The following is a 16,867-nucleotide window of genomic DNA, read 5'->3' as shown; positions in this document are numbered from 1 at the left end:
TCAGAATGAACCAGTTCTTTTAAAGCTTTACTCCTTTTTTTTAAATCATAAAGCGGTCCTCGTGGTCATTTTTGTCCATTACATCTCCATTTCCCTAATCTTATGCTCTCATTTAAAAATAAAAAGATGAAAACTTTAAAGAGTCGGTCTTCATGTTGCCAGGCAAACCCTCTTCAGTCATCCCCAAGAATAAGCTTTAAAGGGGGACTTGCCCCTGCACGGCCAGACGGAGGGCGCGTGCTCCCGGCTCATGGTCTGTCTGGAGCCGGAGCCGGAGCCCTGCCGCGTGCGAATGCTTCGTGTCCCCTCTCAGACCCTTTTGGCTTCGTGGCATTTAGACAGATTTTTCTGAAAGCTCAAAATCAGGGCACAGACTGTAGGGCTTTGAGAAGGGATGGCGTCGCCAGACCCCGCCTTCCCGCGTCCTTCCAGCCCCGAGTGCCATGTGCTGCTCCAGGGTGGAGGGTGAGGCTCTGGGGGGTGGCTTCCCCCGACCTCCGCTGGCCTGGGCAGGGAGGTGGACTGTAGGAGCCTCCTCCCAGCTCAGTCCCTCACCTGGTCGTCAGCTCCGGGGGCCACTGCAGGGCTTGGTAGAGGTGAGCAGAGACCTGGGGGTCAGGAGACCAGGCTCGAAATCTCCAGCTCTGCCAAGTCGTCGCCTTCGCCAGATAATTTTAAAACTGAGGGGTTTTTTCCCCCCTTGTCCCAAATGGTGAAGACGATAATTCTCTGAGGTCTGTTTCTGCAGCAAAACTTTGTGGCTTAATAAATCTCAGATATTAGATGAACCATTGAGTTTGTGTGTCTTAAACTGTGACCTTACAAAACATGGATCTTCAACTGGCTGAGTGTCCCCATTTCAGGGAGATTGTAAGGATTGGTCATCTGCATTTTTTAGAATGGCTCAACCTCTTGAGTTAAAACTGACTTTTTTTTTTTTAATCAAAATGTGAACTCTAAACCATTAGCCTTTTCTCAGTGCTCTGTTCTCTTTTTTGCGGGGAGGTGGTGGAGGGTAGGTACTGGGGATTAAACTCAGGGACACCTAACCTCTGAGCCACATCCCTAGCCCTATTTTGTATTTTTTAATTTAGAGACAGGGTCTTATTGAGATGCTTAACACCTCACTTTTGCTGAGGCTGGCTTTGAACTTGTGATCCTCCTGCCTCAGCCTCCCAAGCTGCTGGGATTACAGACATACACCCACCACGCCCAGCTGTATTCTCTTGAAGAATATAGTACCAGGGCTGGGGTATACCTCAATGATACAGTGTGTGCTTAGCCTGTCTGGGGCCCTGGGTTCCTTCCCCAGCCACACACATTCACACACACAAAAAGCATAGCACCAGCTATGCTGGTGACTGGTTTTAAAATTGTTTTTTGATACCAAGGATTGAATCCACTGAGCCACATCCCCAGCCCTTTTGTTTTTTATTTTGAAGCAGGCTGTCATTAAGTTGCTTAGGGTTTCACCAAGTTGCTGAGGCTGGCCTTGAACTTGTGATCCTCCTGCCTCAGCCTCCCTAGTCAAGTTTATAGTTGTTCACCACTGCACCCAGCCAAACTGTCATGATGTTTAGGTTAATATCTCTTCTATTAATGAAAAGTGTAGTCACTTTGCAGGCTGTTTTTCCCTTTGCTGCCATGTTCAAGGTCATGGCTACTAACTTTTGTGGACATAGTATTTCATAATTCCTATTCAGTAGCCAGGGGCCAGTACAGAGTGTACTCATTTCCCAGTGGCGTCACATCACGAAAACTCTGGCCTGTTTTCAGGTGAGGGAAGTCCCTCCTTAGCTTACACTCCCCAAGTGTGGTGGAGTGCTCCTGTCACCCCATTGACTCGGGGAGACTAAGGCCCAGTGAGTGCAAGTTCAAGGTCATCCTGGGCAACTTAGTGAGGCCTTGTCTGAAAGCAAAAATTTTTTAAAAGGATTGGGATGTGGCACAATGGTGGAATGCTTGCCTAGTGTGGGCAGGGCTCAGGGTTCAATCCCCAACACCACACACAGGCGCGCGCGCGCGCACACACACACACACACAAACACAACATCAGTTTAAGGTAAATTTTTTCAAGATTAGGCTTACATTTAATAAGGTAGTCATATAACTGGTAATGATGGTTACTAGACCTTCAAAAAAAAAGTGTAGTGTATTTTGAAGTATAAATGTGAATATAATTCTTTTTAAAAACACTTTTAGGTTAATATCTCTTCTATTAATGAAAAGCATTTCGTTATAAATTGGGTTTTTATGATCTTGTTCTCAGGAAAATTGTCTTAATCAAAACTTCTTTGTTGCTGGACATGGTGGTGGACACCTGTTATCCCAGCTGCTTGGGAGGCTGAGGCAGGAGGGTCACAAGTTCAAGGCCAGCTTTAGCAATTTAGCAAGACTCTGTCTCAAAATTTAAAAAATCAAGAAGGGCTAGAGTTGTAGCTCAGTGGTAAAGTGTCTCTGGGTTCAATGCCCAGCACCAAAATAAAATAAAACGAACAAACAAAAACCTGTGTTTGCACCTTGGTACTTTGTGTTTATCCATGTAAGGGTGGGTGCAGGAAAGACCACTGAGGTTGGAGACAGAGGCCCAGCTTCCAGCCTGGCTTCCAGGATTAATTCATCTCATCCTACAGGTCTTAGTTTCTTCCTGACCAAAACCAAGATTGGGACAAAGAATCTCTCAAGTCCCTCACAGATTTTCAATTCCGTCTCCCTCAGCCCACCCCAGATCTCGGTTAGCCTAGCTGTAAATACATATTACCTGTCCTTTGGTATGAGGCCTGGCCCAATGGTGTTGGCTTCCATCTCCATCAGAGAGAGTTCTGTTTTTAAATAACTGCTCTATATTTTAAAAATTCTTTAGAAGCCAGGTGTGATAGCACACACCTATAATCCCAGTCACCTGGGAGGCTGAGGCAGGAGGACTGCAAGTTGGAGGCCAGCATGGTCAATTTAGTGGAGAATCTGTTTCAAATTTTTAAAAAGGACTAGTGATGTCGCTCAGTGCTTCCCTTCCATGTGTGAGACCCTGGGTTCCATCCCCAGGACTGCAGGGGGTCGGGGGGGGGGGGCAGAATCTTTCAAATTTTAGACAAGAGAATTAAATCCATAACCCTTTTTGAGATTCAATGAAATGTTCTGTTGTGCTGACGTTGTGTGAGCCGTCCATTATAATGTGTATGTTAAGCTCTAAGAATTATTTTCCCTGTGTGCTGTTTGAGAAACAAAATGCATGTCCTTTGTGTTTATTTTTTTCCTACCAGAGAGATGATGAGGATGGTGATGATATGGATAGTTACCAGGTATTGCTACTGCTGTCAATCCTGTGGCATGGGGCACAGCTATTGCTAATTGCCAGCATTTGCAAAGTGGAAGCCAGGGAGGAGGAAGGAGGACCAGGGAGCCAGAATATGCAGTTTTTCACTTGCTTTATATTTGCTTTCTGTGTAATCAGGGGTGCGGTCCTGTTTCTCTTATTTTCCCTGTTAATTCAAAATTTGAAACCCAATACTGTATTTGGTGCTCTGCCATCTGGAATCACTAGCTTATAAAGCCCTGCTAGGCAAGACCATTATCACTTAAAAATAAGACCTGCAGTTCTCCATCCAGAGTGTAGTCTTTCCTAGGCTGAAATGCACTGTGCCTCCCACATCCAAGGAACTAGCATTTTTCCAATAAGCCACTTTACTTTTAAAAAGACTTCACTGGCTAGAAAAATGGGAGACATTCATGCACTTCATTTTGTTTAGCCAGTTTTCTCCTCCTATTAGGGTTAAGCTTAGTTTTTTCACAACCTATAGGATTTAAATCTCAGCTTTTTCTTTTGGAAATGCACAAAAATATATGCACATGCAAAGCCAGCACTAACTGGCTCCATATCAGAAAAGTCGGTTAGTTAGGCAAAGCAAACTTTTCAGGCAATGTCCGTGTCCCCTTGGACCTCAGCAGTGCCGTTGACTAACGTCTTGTGGCTTTTTCCGCGCTTCCTGCCGCGTTGGTCCCAGCGAAGGCCGACAGCCGCTTCGGGGATTTCTTCAAGCATGGCTGAATGCATGTTGGGTTTTTGCATGGAAGAACCTTGGTTAGACTCATGGTGGAGGTTGGACATGAGGTCTGTGCAGCAACTTCAAAAGGTTCCCTGTTTGCATTTCAGAAAATAAATGTTATTAGACCATGGAACTATGAACTATGAAAATGCCTGACATTTTCCTTTCCACTTGGTGTTATGTGATTTGAGCTCTGTTCATGGTATCCTTCTGCTTTCAATTGCACATCTGTCAGTGAATAGCTACCATTTAAATGCACACACACACACACACACACACACATAGTATAAAAATCATTCAGCGGCTGGTATGGTTTGAGCTTATCTTGCTTTCTATACCATTATCCTCTTGGAGATCCAGGGCTCTGATTTCTGTATCCCAACATCCTTGATCCGCATGCGGTGTTACTGAGGCCTCTTTGCTTTCTTGCCTATTAATCACCCAGCGATGTTCAATGACCTTTTTCTAATGAAAAGTTTCCTGATCAATTTGAACATCTTTTTAAAAAGAAAGAAACGGTGTTCTACGCACTGTATAGGAGATACTTTCCTCCGTCTTATCAGGAAGAAGACTTAAACTGCGTCCGAGAGAGGTGGTCAGATGCACTCATCAAACGACGAGAATACTTAGATGAGCAGATTAAAAAAGTCAGCAATAAGAAAGGTACGTGCGATTAGCTCTCGGGACGAACTTCTGTGCTTGTGAGCATCGGCAGCAGGTTGTGTTCCTCCCTTGATTAGACAGAAGAATCTTTGTTTTCTGAACTTGAAACAGACACACAGATACTTGTGAATCTAATTATATTTTGTTGGTTTACAAAGGCTCTGAATTTGAAAGTAAGATGTTTTCATAAATCTCTGAGCTTTGTCATAAAATTGCCACATTAAAGGTCAAACTCACATTTGGGTCTTTTTAAGTTGTTGATGGACCTTTATTTTATTTATTTACATGCAGTGCTGAGATCGAACCCAGTGCCTCACACATTAGGAAAGTGCTCTACCACTGAGCCACAACCCCAGCCCCTTGCATCTGGCTTCGATGAACAAAAATGTGATGGATCTCAATATAGCAGAATGAGGTGTGCCAGGTGCCAGAGTCAAGGGTCCACAGCAGCTTGAAGGTTCTGAGACCATGCTGGTTGGCACCTGGCTCCTGGTGGGCAGTAGCCTTGACCTCAGCTGGGTCACGGTGCTCCCTGCAGCTCCCTTGCTGCCCAAGGACGCAGCTTGCTTTGGCTGACCACACCACTTGGATTCTGGAATAGAAATATGCTCTTAAAATCCTTAGTCTCTCCCTCTGACTTCATGGTCTACGTGTTGAGGTTGACCCAGCACCAACGCACACATCTTGAATGTTAATCCATTTTATACAGAAGTCAGCCAGAGTTCTCTCAGGAGACATGTTGGCTCAGCTCGTGGTGTCTGGTGGGGAATGTGCTCAGCCCGCTTGTGAAAACTCACGTTGACTACACCTGGGGAGCCCCATTATTGAATCATGGCAAGAGCGTTCCAAAGTAGAGCAATAAAGTCCCTTTTCATAATAAGCAGGAAGGAAGAGGAAAAAAGTTTTACCCTCGGCAACTTAGCGAGGCCTTGTCTCAAAATAAAAGGGGCTGGGGATGTTGCTCAGTGGTTAGTGCCCCCAAGTTCAATCCAATATCCAGTGCGCGCACACACACACACAGTTTTACAAAGCATAGTTTATGATGTCCTTAAATTGACTGTCTTTATAAGATGGTATCTAGCTTTATGTGCCACATCCATTATTTCATTTGATCACTTCAGCAAGGTCATGAAACACACTGACCTGAGTCACCACTGTGTGACAGATTAGGAAGCTAAGACTTGTCTTTTGAAGGCGTTCCCATATTTCAGTGCCAGGAACCTAAGTCCTCTCGCTGCCTCCTTCTTTTCCTGGCATGTGGTGGGTACCGGGGCTGGTCCAGCCTCTCCCAGCCTCGATGCTCAGGCCTGACCTTCAAAGCCGCAAACCCTTTTTTGGGACCCAGTGATGTGTCAGCCATGTGGGTGTCACTGAGTGCACATCCGTCTTCAGTGTGGACGCTGCTCTTCCCTCTCCTGGGCACCCATCCTATCATTTTCTTCTGCAGACAAGACAGAGGACGATGTGGAGAGGGAAGCGCGGCTGGTGGAGCAGTGGGTGGGGCTGACGGAGGAAAGGAATGCTGTGCTGGTGCCCGCCCCGGGCAGTGGGATCCCCGGCGCCCCGGCTGACTGGTGAGGCCCCCTGCCCTCTGTGCCCTGGGGGTGGGTGTCCACTGCCTGTGGCAAGAGCCATGTCCACGGCTTTCTAGGATTATCACAGTGAATGGCAAGGAACTGAGCTGTCAGGGAAGGGCCACCCAACCCTCGTGCTCTCTCCCACTGCAGCCAGCCTCCTCCTGCAGGAAGCCAGAGAGATTGCTGACCCTCCAAGAATCCAGTGCCACTCCTGTATTCCTCTGAATGAGAACTTGGACTCTGTTCTCTAGGAATCCTATCATGTTGGCTAACAAGAATATTCCCAGAGTGTAGAGGGCAGTTTTTTAGGTTTTGTGGTTGTTGGTAGTGCTGGGAATCAAATCCAGAAAAGTTTACCACTGAGCTATATCCCTGGCCCATTTTGTGAATTTTATTTTTGAAATAGGATCTTGCTAATTTTCTCAGGCTGGCCTCAAATTTGCGATCCTCCTGCCTCAGCCTCTCTGAGTCATTGGCTGAGATTACCCGGGTGTGCCACTGTACCCAGCCTTTTTTGTTGGTTTGGTTTGGTTTTTGGGGTGCTGAGGATTGAACCCGGGGCCTGGTGCATGTTAGGCAAGATCTCTGACACTGAGTGACATCCACGACCCTGTTTGTTCTTATTTTCCCTAGTATGTGTTATTTTGGTAACTAGCAAAGAGTAAGCACTTAAGCCTACGTAGTCAGTCAATCACTTGATTGATAATCAATGCTTGGTATGCTCCTGAGAAATAGCCTGGTACCCAAAGCTCTGGAGTGAAATAGTTTGGGATTTAGTTCTTGGTTTTAGCTCTTCAGTGTGTGTGTGTGTGTGTGTGTGTGTGTGTGTGTGTGTGTGTGTGTGTGTGTGGTGTTGGGAGAAGGCACGTTAAACACCTTATCTTCACACAGCCTTCCTTGTAGATTACGATGTACATAAAATAGCTGCACCACCATTCTGTACATGGTAGGGCTGCTTCTTGCTCTCATTCTCTAATTACAAAAATATGCCCTTGAGACTGATTCTCTTTGAGTGCAAAATGTGCATGCCCAGATAGTGTAATTTGGACACACTCAGCAACCCTCGTGATATCGTCTGCGTGCCTGTGGATGCATGGAGCTGTAACCAGTTCCAAGGTTTGTTTTATGCGACTGGAGAACTGAGTCTGCAAGTGCATGACTTGTGACTGGTTGTCTCTCCCTTGGGTTCCGCCTGGTGCTGGAATCCCGTTCCCCACCCGTCTCTGCTGGCCCCTTGGGGGAGCCAGCTCCTTCCTGACCTGATTGTTTCTCAGAGCCCTCTCTAGACCATCCTCCACCTTAGCAGGGTCTTCCCCATTTCACATGTTTTCAAACTTCAGAGCCACTTGAGTATTTGCAAAATGTGGTCCTGGATTGTGCCCCTCATGTTCTAGGAAAGGCTTTGTCCTGAGACCTCCTCCTTCACACGCCTCGTGTGTTCCTCCAGGCTCTGAGCTGTTGGCCCTTTTGATCACTTCCTCTAGTTCCTCTAGCTCTGATCTATCTCATTACCACCACCTACACCCTTGTTCCTTCTCCCCATCACTAGAATTAGTTTTAGAAAGTCTTCAGATAACCTTTGTTTCAGTTGGTTGCATTTAATTCACAAACCTGGCGTCTCCTGCACATAAATCCTGTAGTCCCCAGGACTGGGTTGTAGGGAGGTGAGCGTGTAAAACTAGGCCAGCCACAGAACCTGCCTCTCCGCAGGGCTTCTCTTCTGCTTCCATGACCCTGTTTTATAAACCAGCAAGATAGCAGACAGATACTTTATTGTTAAATTTTGTTATTAAATTTAGGATTCCACCTTCTGGAATGGAAACCCACATACCAGTTCTCTTCCTTGATTTGAATGGTAAGTTCCAGGAGCCACCACATTTAATTAAAATTTGTCATGTATTCAGACTCACATTACTTCGATCTGTAAATCACTTTTGTAATTGCTCATATGCCGTGTCTTGGTGACATTGTGGTCCATTCAAACGTATGTAAGCATGACAGATAGTATCACTGACGGAAAGATGTAGATATTTAATTTAAAAAATAAGAACAGTTAGGGGCTGGAGATGTGGCTCAGTGGTAAAGCACTTGCCTTGTATGCATGAGGCTGTGGGTTTGATCCTTAGCAACATACACACACACACACACACACACACACACACACACACCACTTTAGGGATATTGAGAATTATGTACAAAAATATTAATGCAGTTGTTCTGAAACATTGATATTACTTCTGAAGCGTAGGATGGTTTCTGAGAAAGACCCATTTGCTGGTAAGAAAGTTCAGTTCCAAGTGGGGAAAGTTACCTGAGTCCCAGCGTTTCCAGCTGAACGTTATTCCTGTCTCTAGATAAATAAATTCAAGTACCCATCGGAGTTGAAGGGAGTTACTTTTATTTTATTAAAAAAAAATGGAACTATGAAATGTAAAATTCCCCCCCCCCAAAAAAGTCAAATGGTGCTCCATAAGACATTTTTGTTTTTCTTAGGAGAAAGGAATTATATGGAAACTTCTTGAAGTTAAAGACAGATTAGGATCCATCATGTATTTGTTTGCTTGTTGTAGATGAATACAATATCTTTATTTTATTTAATTTTAAATTTTCTTTTTTAGTTGTAGATGGACACAGTACCTTTATTTTATTTATTTATTTTTATTGGTGCTGAGGATCAAACTGAGCATGTCACATGTGCCAGACAAGGGCTCTACCACTGAGCTACAACCCCAGCCCCTATTTATTTATTTTTATGTGGTGCTGAGGACTGAATCCAGTGCCTCACTCATACTGGGCAAGCGCTCTACCACTGAGCTACAACCCCAATCCCCCATCATATCTTCTTAATAACTTAAAACCACTCATGCTACTTTTCTTCCAGCCTTGGTCACTTGGAAAACAGTCTTATGTGCTATATGACTCCACAAAAAGATGACTAAGACTGTATGTCATACAGCTGCCTCTCATCTCAGGGAGGTGAATAGGAGTCCATCACTGGGCTCAGACTATGCTGTTTGCTTTTACCATTCTTTCAACCAAATGTAGGTGTGCATTCACAGGGCCAGCTGCTGCATAATCTGCTCCTTTTGTAGAAGAATTAAAAAAAAAAAATCTTAAAATAGCAAATGTCACAAGACTTTTGAGAAAGTCAATAACAGCTTCCTTCTCCAGGAGAAAATTCCCTCCTTTCATCCAAAAATATGAATTTACACTTATAAAAATGTGTATTTGTAAAGAAACTCTGATGGTTTATCCCAGTATGAAATCCATCTTCATGTCTTTATGCTTCTTTATCACATCAAAGGGTTAGCTACAAAACTGGATTTGTGTTTCGTGTTCTATGAAGCTATAAGACGAACCAGGATTTTGAGATATATATGACTTTCACCATCTTTTTCTTTTCAAGTTTCAACAAATATTTGGAATTTACTGCTGTGGTCTAGTATGTGCTTATCATAATAGTGGCCGAAACTGGAAGACATTTTGAAAAACCCTGAAGGTCATCCATTCTTGCCATGTATTTAGTCTTGTTGGAACAATAGGCAAAGAATTCACAAATACCATGACCTAAGCACCTGTTTCAAATTAAAATCAGCCTTCAGCTTGCAAAATAATTTTTTGATAATTAAGCAATTTGCAACAGAAGACCTATGTCAGTTTTTTTTTTTTTTCCCCTCCTGGAGAAGTCAGCAGATAACTGCATCCTAAGAGTTTCTGGTTGATCTGGAAGTTGGAACAAACAAAAAGCAGGCTTTTCCAAACCACAGAGGTGGCCTGTAGAAAGATATCCGCATTTCAGTGGGGAAAGTGGCTGATGGAAGAGGCAGTGGTACCTGCTCTAGGAGTCTGCTCAGAGGTACCTGCCACGTCCCCAGTTCCGAATTTTGCTTTGAGATGAATATAAAAGCACCTAAATGTCATGAAAATGTTCTTCCTGTGTGATAAGGATCCTCACATGGTCTAGCAGATGCAATCAGCCTGCCGAGGTCCACCTGCCCCAGACCCACGGGCCAGACGGCCAGATGGCTGAGGTGCGCGCTCCTCACTCCGCGAGCCACATCCCCAGCCCTATTTTTTTTTTTTATTTTGTTTAGAGACAGGGTCTCTCTGACTTGCTTAGCACCTCACTTTTGCTGAGGCTGGCTCTGAACTCTCAATCCTCCCACCTCAGCCTCCCAAGGTTCTGGGATTCCAGGCATGTACCACCCCGTCTGGCTAGAGTTGTACTTTTAAGGAATTAAAGCCATTGTGATCTTAGAGTATCTATTTCAATTTGAGGATAGAGAATGAAAGGGAAAAAATATGTCACATGTTAACATTTTCTATAATAAGTGTATTTTGGGGCTGGGAGTGTAGTTCAGTGGTAGCGTACTTGCCTAGTATGCACAGGCCTTGGGTTCAATCTCCAGCACCTCAAAAAGAAAATATATATATATATATGTTTTTGAATTTTGGGTGATTGCTTAAAAACTATCTTTCCCCTACCTCTTTATCCTGTGCCTTAATCTTGAACTTGGTTAGCGGATGACCTCAGTGCCAACGAGCAGCTCGTGGGTCCACACGCATCGGGCGTGAACTCCATCCTGCCCAAGGAGCATGGCAGCCAGTTTTTCTACCTGCCCATTATAAAGCACAGTGATGACGAGGTAATTGATCCCCAGGTCTGTTGGAGGCCTCTGATCAGCACTCGGTGGGGGAGGGGGGGTCTTCCTGATAAGCCCCTCTGGTCTGCTTTGGGGAGGAGGAGCGGGGACTTCAAAAAATAGACCATTTGTGTTGTTCCGAACAGGTGAGGAAAGAAGTCTGTCTGACTAGGTCGAGTTGAACTTATTCCCATCTCGCCATGTTTTCCGTCCCTCCTAGGTTTCAGCTACCGCCTCTTGGGACTCCTCAGTACACGACTCTGTTCACTTGAACAGGGTCACACCGCAGAATGAAAGAATTTACCTGATTGTGAAGACCACCGTCCAGCTCAGCCACCCGGCTGCCATGGAGTTGGTATTGAGGAAACGGATTGCAGCCAACATTTACAACAAACAGGTAGCAACAGAGGCGCTCTGCTGTGTCTCCCAGGTCCCCGTCTCCCTTCTGCCCCCGTCCTGTCTCACGGTGTGAATACGGGGAACGTGCAGAATGTGGCCACACTGGCCAGGTGAGAGCCTGACTGTTATTTCTCCAAGATCACTGGGCGCCAGGCCCTCAGAGGTCAATGTCCTCCCCAGGACACTTGGCCACCTTGGCTGAGAGGAAACCCATCACCCTGGCAATGACATTGTATGGTTTGAAAAGTAGAAACATGGACTAAGAGGTTAAGTCTTAGGCCCAGTCAGGTGAGTAACAAAACCAGGACAAAACACAGACTGCAGATGAGTCCCTGTGCAACCACTTGGCCAGGTCACATCTCAGAGTGCTGTTGGCAGAACTCACCCCCCCTGGGGTTCTGGAAAGTCTGATTAAAGGGAGAGACTACATGGAGTTAGCAGAGGGGAGGGGAATACCACCACAGAGACTCTGTGCTGCACCCTCCGCAATGCGGTCTCCAAGTCACTCCTGGATGCTGTTGTCCCTCAGAAGTATAGACAGGATATTTAAGTTTATAGGGTTTTCCTTTTTTCCTGTTTTTCGGAATATTGTGTGTATATATCAGAAACATAAGTATTCGTAATGCATTTACAGTTGGTAAAATATTGAACCTGTATTTGTTACACAGTTTAATCTATCCTTTTCTTTTCCGCCAGAGTTTTACACAGAGTTTGAAGAGGAGAATATCATTGAAAAATATATTTTATTCCTGTGGTGTAACCTATGAAATAGTCTCCAACATACCAAAGGTACAATTTATATTATTTAAAAACAATTTATTATTATTATTATTTATTTATTTTTGCAATGCTGGGGGGATCCATCTCAGGGCCTAGTACATAGTAACTAAGCAAGAACTCTGTCATTGAGCCACACATCCCCAGCCCTATTTTGTATTTTATTTAGAGACAGGGTCTCAGTGAGTTGCCTAGCACCTTGCTATTGCTGAGGCTGGCTATGAACTTGAGATCCTCCTGCCTCAGCCTCCTGAACTGCTGGGATTACCACAGTTGGTCTCACCACACTTTTGATGAAAACATTGTCCACGTGAGTACTGTCTTTTCTTTCCTCTCTCTTTAGGCAACCGAGGAGATCGAGGACCGGGAAACCTTGGCTCTCCTGGCAGCCCGGAGTGAAAACGAGGGCACGTCCGACGGAGAGACGTACATCGAGAAGTACACACGGGGCGTTCTGCAGGTGGAGAACATTCTGAGCCTTGAACGGCTCCGGCAGGCGAGTATCTGAATAGCTGGACTACAGGAAGTCACTAGCCTTCACCCCAGGGAGCAGGGACGAATTTGTAACCAAGCACCTGTCTAAATCTATCAGAGAAGGAGCAGTCCTGTGGCAAATGTCCTTACTGAAAGGACTTGGACAAAGTAGTGTCCCAAGTAAAGATAACGCGAACTTTCATTGAATACTTCCAATCTGCCAAGCACTGTGCCGGAATATAATTTAGACACTGTTCTCTGGTGGCTTTTTCATCACTGTGACCAAAATCCTGACAAGAACAGTTTTAGAGGAGGAAAACCTTTATTTGAGGAGCTCATGGTTCCAAAGGTCTCAGTCCTCAGATGGCCAACTCCATCGTGCTGGGCCCACAGTAAAGCAGCACATCATAGCGGAAGGGTGTGGAGGAGGTGAGCAGCTCAGGACGTGGTGCTCTGGTTTGCCAGAGACAAATGTAAATCCCAAAGGCACACCCCACCCACCCACCTCCTCCATCCACACCTAACCCGCCTACAGTTACCGTTAGTTAATCCATTCAAGTGGTTTGATGCAGTGATTAGCTTAAGGTTCTCCTAACCGAGTCATTCCACCTCTAAACTTTTTTGCATGCTCCACACATGAGCTTTTAGGGATCACCTCATATCTAAACCATTAGGGACACGTTGTTTAATTGTCAAAGGTAAAACTGTCGTCATTCCCATTTTTAAATGAAGACATCGAGTCTGAGAAAAGTCAGCTTCCTTGCCACAGATTTCACAGCGACTTAGGAAAGGGCACAAAGTCAGATGTAAACCCCCAGCAGCTGGATTCCAGAGTCCATATGTTTAACCACATGCTGCCACTCCCTGCTTAATTCTGAGACCCAGGTTAATTTTTGAGGTAACAGCGGAGACATTCAAGCAAAAGTGGTTCACTCTGTATTGGAACTGTAAAACCAGGTGTATGTCCTGTGTTGACTGCACGGGAGCAAGTGGTTGGCAATATGGAAAGTCTGTGTTGAGCAAAGCAGCAGGAGAAACCAGACTGGCACCTGTCAGGATCATCTTCCTTTAGTAGAAACCTAATTGCTACCTGAGTGAAACATAAATAGCACAAAACTTCTTTGTTGTTTTGCAAGTGAAACATACAGCTAGAAATATCTTCTCATTTCCTCATTTTCTCTGCGCACTCCTCTGTCACTTGTGTGAAAACATTCACAGTTGAAATGTATTTTGCTCAGCATTTTTTCTGTTTTTTTTTTTTTTAATGTTTTCAACGAAACTGTACAAATAAAGAAAAAAGAGGGCGCAGCAAAATTGCAGTTTTGTAAATATGGATTTGTGCGCATGTGTGATCCATATTAGCAAAGTGATCTTTTCATCTGTGTTTTCTAAATCTTCTACAAATACATGTGTCCCTTTAATAATGAGATGAGACATTCATGAACGTTGTCTTTAAATTATACGTCGACAGGCCGTCACGGTCAAAGAGGCACTTTCCACCAGAGCCCGGCACATCCGGAGGAGCCTCAGCACACCGAATGTTCACAACGTAAGCTCGCCCTGGTGGGGACCGGCTTCCTGCGTGACCTGTCTCAGGATTTGGGTGGGGGGCCTCAGGGATGGGAGGCTGGGGCTGGCACAGTGGGACTGTCACTCCTGGCACGGGAGCACCTACCCCAGAGTGCCGAGCCTGCTTCTCTGTACCAGGGACACAGCAGAGAGCCAGGCTCAACGTATCCTTGCTTCTCAGTTCCTAGTCTTTCTTTTGACTGTTTTGATCATCTTTCTCAACCAATTCACCTAGAAAATTCAGTCGACAGAAATTGCCTCTGGCAGAGGGGACACTGTCATGGGAATAAAGGACAGATTAGTGCATGGACCAATTTCAAAGCTTTCTCTTCCCAGAAGCAGCAGAGTAGAAGTGAGAGCCTTCCAAGGAAAAGCACAGGATTATTTGCCTTCCCTATCTCCAGAATTACCAGAAAACTATTAAACCGTGGTGAAGGTTTGCAAAGTTGTCTTACAGCACACAGAGGAAATCACAGCAGAGAGCAGTAAGCTCTGTCCCAGGCGTTGCCTCTGACCACAGTGCAGGCCCTAGGGCAGATAATAAGACTTGGACAGCTGTAATAGAGGGAACTCGGTCCTGCTGAATAATGAACCCGAGAAGAAATCAGGATAGAAATCAGGAAGTACTTACAACTAAATGATAATAAAAACAGGCATATGTTGATATTGTAGGCTGCAGTTCAAGTGGTATTTAAATGGAAATGACGAGCCCTAAATTCCCTGTTCTTCTTATTTATACATAAAATACTAGACAGCAGGGCTGGGGTTGTGGCTCAGTGATAGAATGCTCGCCTCGCTTATTATGTGAGGCACTGGGTTTGATTCTCAGTGCCACACATAAATAAATGAATAAAATAAAGGTCCATCGACAACTAAAAAAATAAATATTTTAAAAAATAGTAGACAACAGATAAAATGAAAGAGTGAGAGTTACTATTAGGAAATTTATGGTTCTTACGTTAAAACGGGAGGGGCGGGGAGGGGGAGGTTGGTACGGTAGTGTGCACCTGAAGTCCCACCTACTCATGAGGCTGAAATGGGGGGAGGGGGTCTGTTGAGCCCAAGAGTTCAGGACCAGCAACATATTAAGCCCCATTTCAGAAAGGGGGAAGGGGGGTAAACGGGCTGGGGGACGTAGCTCAGTGATAGAGTGTGTGATGGACCTGTGTAAGGTTCAGGATTCAGTCTCTAACACCAAAACAAAACAAAGAACACGAAATAATCTAAGTGTCTTTCTTTCTTTCTTTCTTTTTTTCTTTACACCTTAACCTAATCAAGACTCCAGGTCTAACCAGGCACAGTGGTGCACGCCTATAATCCCAGCAGCCTGGGAGGCTGAGGCAGGAGGATCGAGAATTCAGAGCCAGCCTCAGCAATGGCAAAGGCACTAAGCAACTCAGTGAGACCCTGTCTCTAAATAAAATACAAAATAAGGCTGGGGATGGGCTCAGTGGTGGAGTGCCCCTGAGTTCAATCCCTGACCCCCCTCCACGGCCCGACCCCCCACCCAAAAAAAGACTCCAGGTCTAGCTACTAACTTTCAAAGAACACAGATGAAAGTGTTAAATACCACCACAGAAATTCAATTAGCAAACTCCGGACTATGGGAAACTACAGGGGAAATGACCTAATTGTTTTAAACAAATTAAATTTAATTAAATTGTTTTAAAAACAGATAAAACTCCAAAAAAAATTAATTTTAAGAAAAGGGAGAACTCGTAGATTTAAAGACACTGAAATATATCAGTCAATTGCAATGTATGAATTACTTTGGTCCAGATCCAAAATAAATTAATTGTGAAAATGTTTACGAGACATTTGAACATGACTGTGTATTTGATAGTATCTATGAATCACCTAAGTTGTATAGAAATGATAATGTATTGTGGTTATGGTTTTTTAAAAAGACGAGGGGAAGAGTTCCTTATATTCTGCAGATTTATAGATAAGACAGGTGCAGTGGCACACACCTATAATCCCAGCCCGAGGGAGGAGGATCACAAGTTCAAATCCAGCCTGGACAACTTAGCGAAGCCCTATCTCAAAAAAATAAAAAGGATTGGGGATGTAAGTCAGTGGTAGAGTGCCCTGGGGTTCATTCCCCAGTATCACAAAATAAAAATAATAATATTAAATTGAAAAGGGCTGGTAAAGTAGCTCAATAGTAAAGCACCCCTGGGTTCAATACCCCGTCCTACAAAAAATAAAAATAATAGGCAAATAGTTATAGATACAGTTTATTTTAAGTTAGAAAAAAGAAAACCAGAATCATTTAAGTAAGGAAGGAAATAAATATGAGAACAGAAAAATAACATTCAAATAATATTAGAACAAACTTAAGAAAAATAAAGAATCAGCAAAATTGAAAAGCAGGTTGTTTAAAAAGTCTGGTCACATGGACTGGCTTTTTGAAAAAGATTGGGGAGGAAAAGAAAATATGAGAAAAGATACAAATATTAGAAATGAGAAGATGGATTTTTTTTTTCAGTCAGTATTGGGAATTGAACCCAAAAGTGTTCTACCACCAAACTACATCCACAGCCCTTTTTATTTTTTATTTTGAGGCAAGGTCTCACTAAGTTGCCCAGGTGGGCCTCAAATCTGCAATCCTCCCGTCTCATCCTCCTGAGTAGCTGAGATTATAAGCATGCACCACCATGCCTGGCTATGGGGTGTTTTCATCAGAGTTCTAATAGAAAAAAGTTAGAAGCAGCCTCAA

General features: G+C 44.3%; 1 protein-coding gene across 1 annotated transcript in view; it reads left to right on the top strand.

The window, feature by feature from the left end:
* Nucleotides 1–16,867, top strand: part of Kif13a (kinesin family member 13A) — a 174,980-nt gene that overhangs the window by 145,912 nt on the left and 12,201 nt on the right. The window contains 9 exon segments of the mRNA XM_078020582.1: nucleotides 3,264–3,302; nucleotides 4,610–4,709; nucleotides 6,157–6,283; nucleotides 8,086–8,141; nucleotides 10,808–10,932; nucleotides 11,150–11,326; nucleotides 12,025–12,117; nucleotides 12,449–12,601; nucleotides 14,051–14,128. Of these exon segments, the coding sequence (XP_077876708.1) occupies nucleotides 3,264–3,302; nucleotides 4,610–4,709; nucleotides 6,157–6,283; nucleotides 8,086–8,141; nucleotides 10,808–10,932; nucleotides 11,150–11,326; nucleotides 12,025–12,117; nucleotides 12,449–12,601; nucleotides 14,051–14,128 (948 nt within the window).

The sequence above is a fragment of the Ictidomys tridecemlineatus genome, chromosome 8 (assembly GCF_052094955.1).
Source record: "Ictidomys tridecemlineatus isolate mIctTri1 chromosome 8, mIctTri1.hap1, whole genome shotgun sequence".
NCBI classification, from domain to species: domain Eukaryota; kingdom Metazoa; phylum Chordata; class Mammalia; order Rodentia; family Sciuridae; genus Ictidomys; species Ictidomys tridecemlineatus.
The sequence above is the reverse complement of the archived record's forward strand: the minus strand, read 5'-3'. Positions and strand labels throughout refer to the sequence as shown.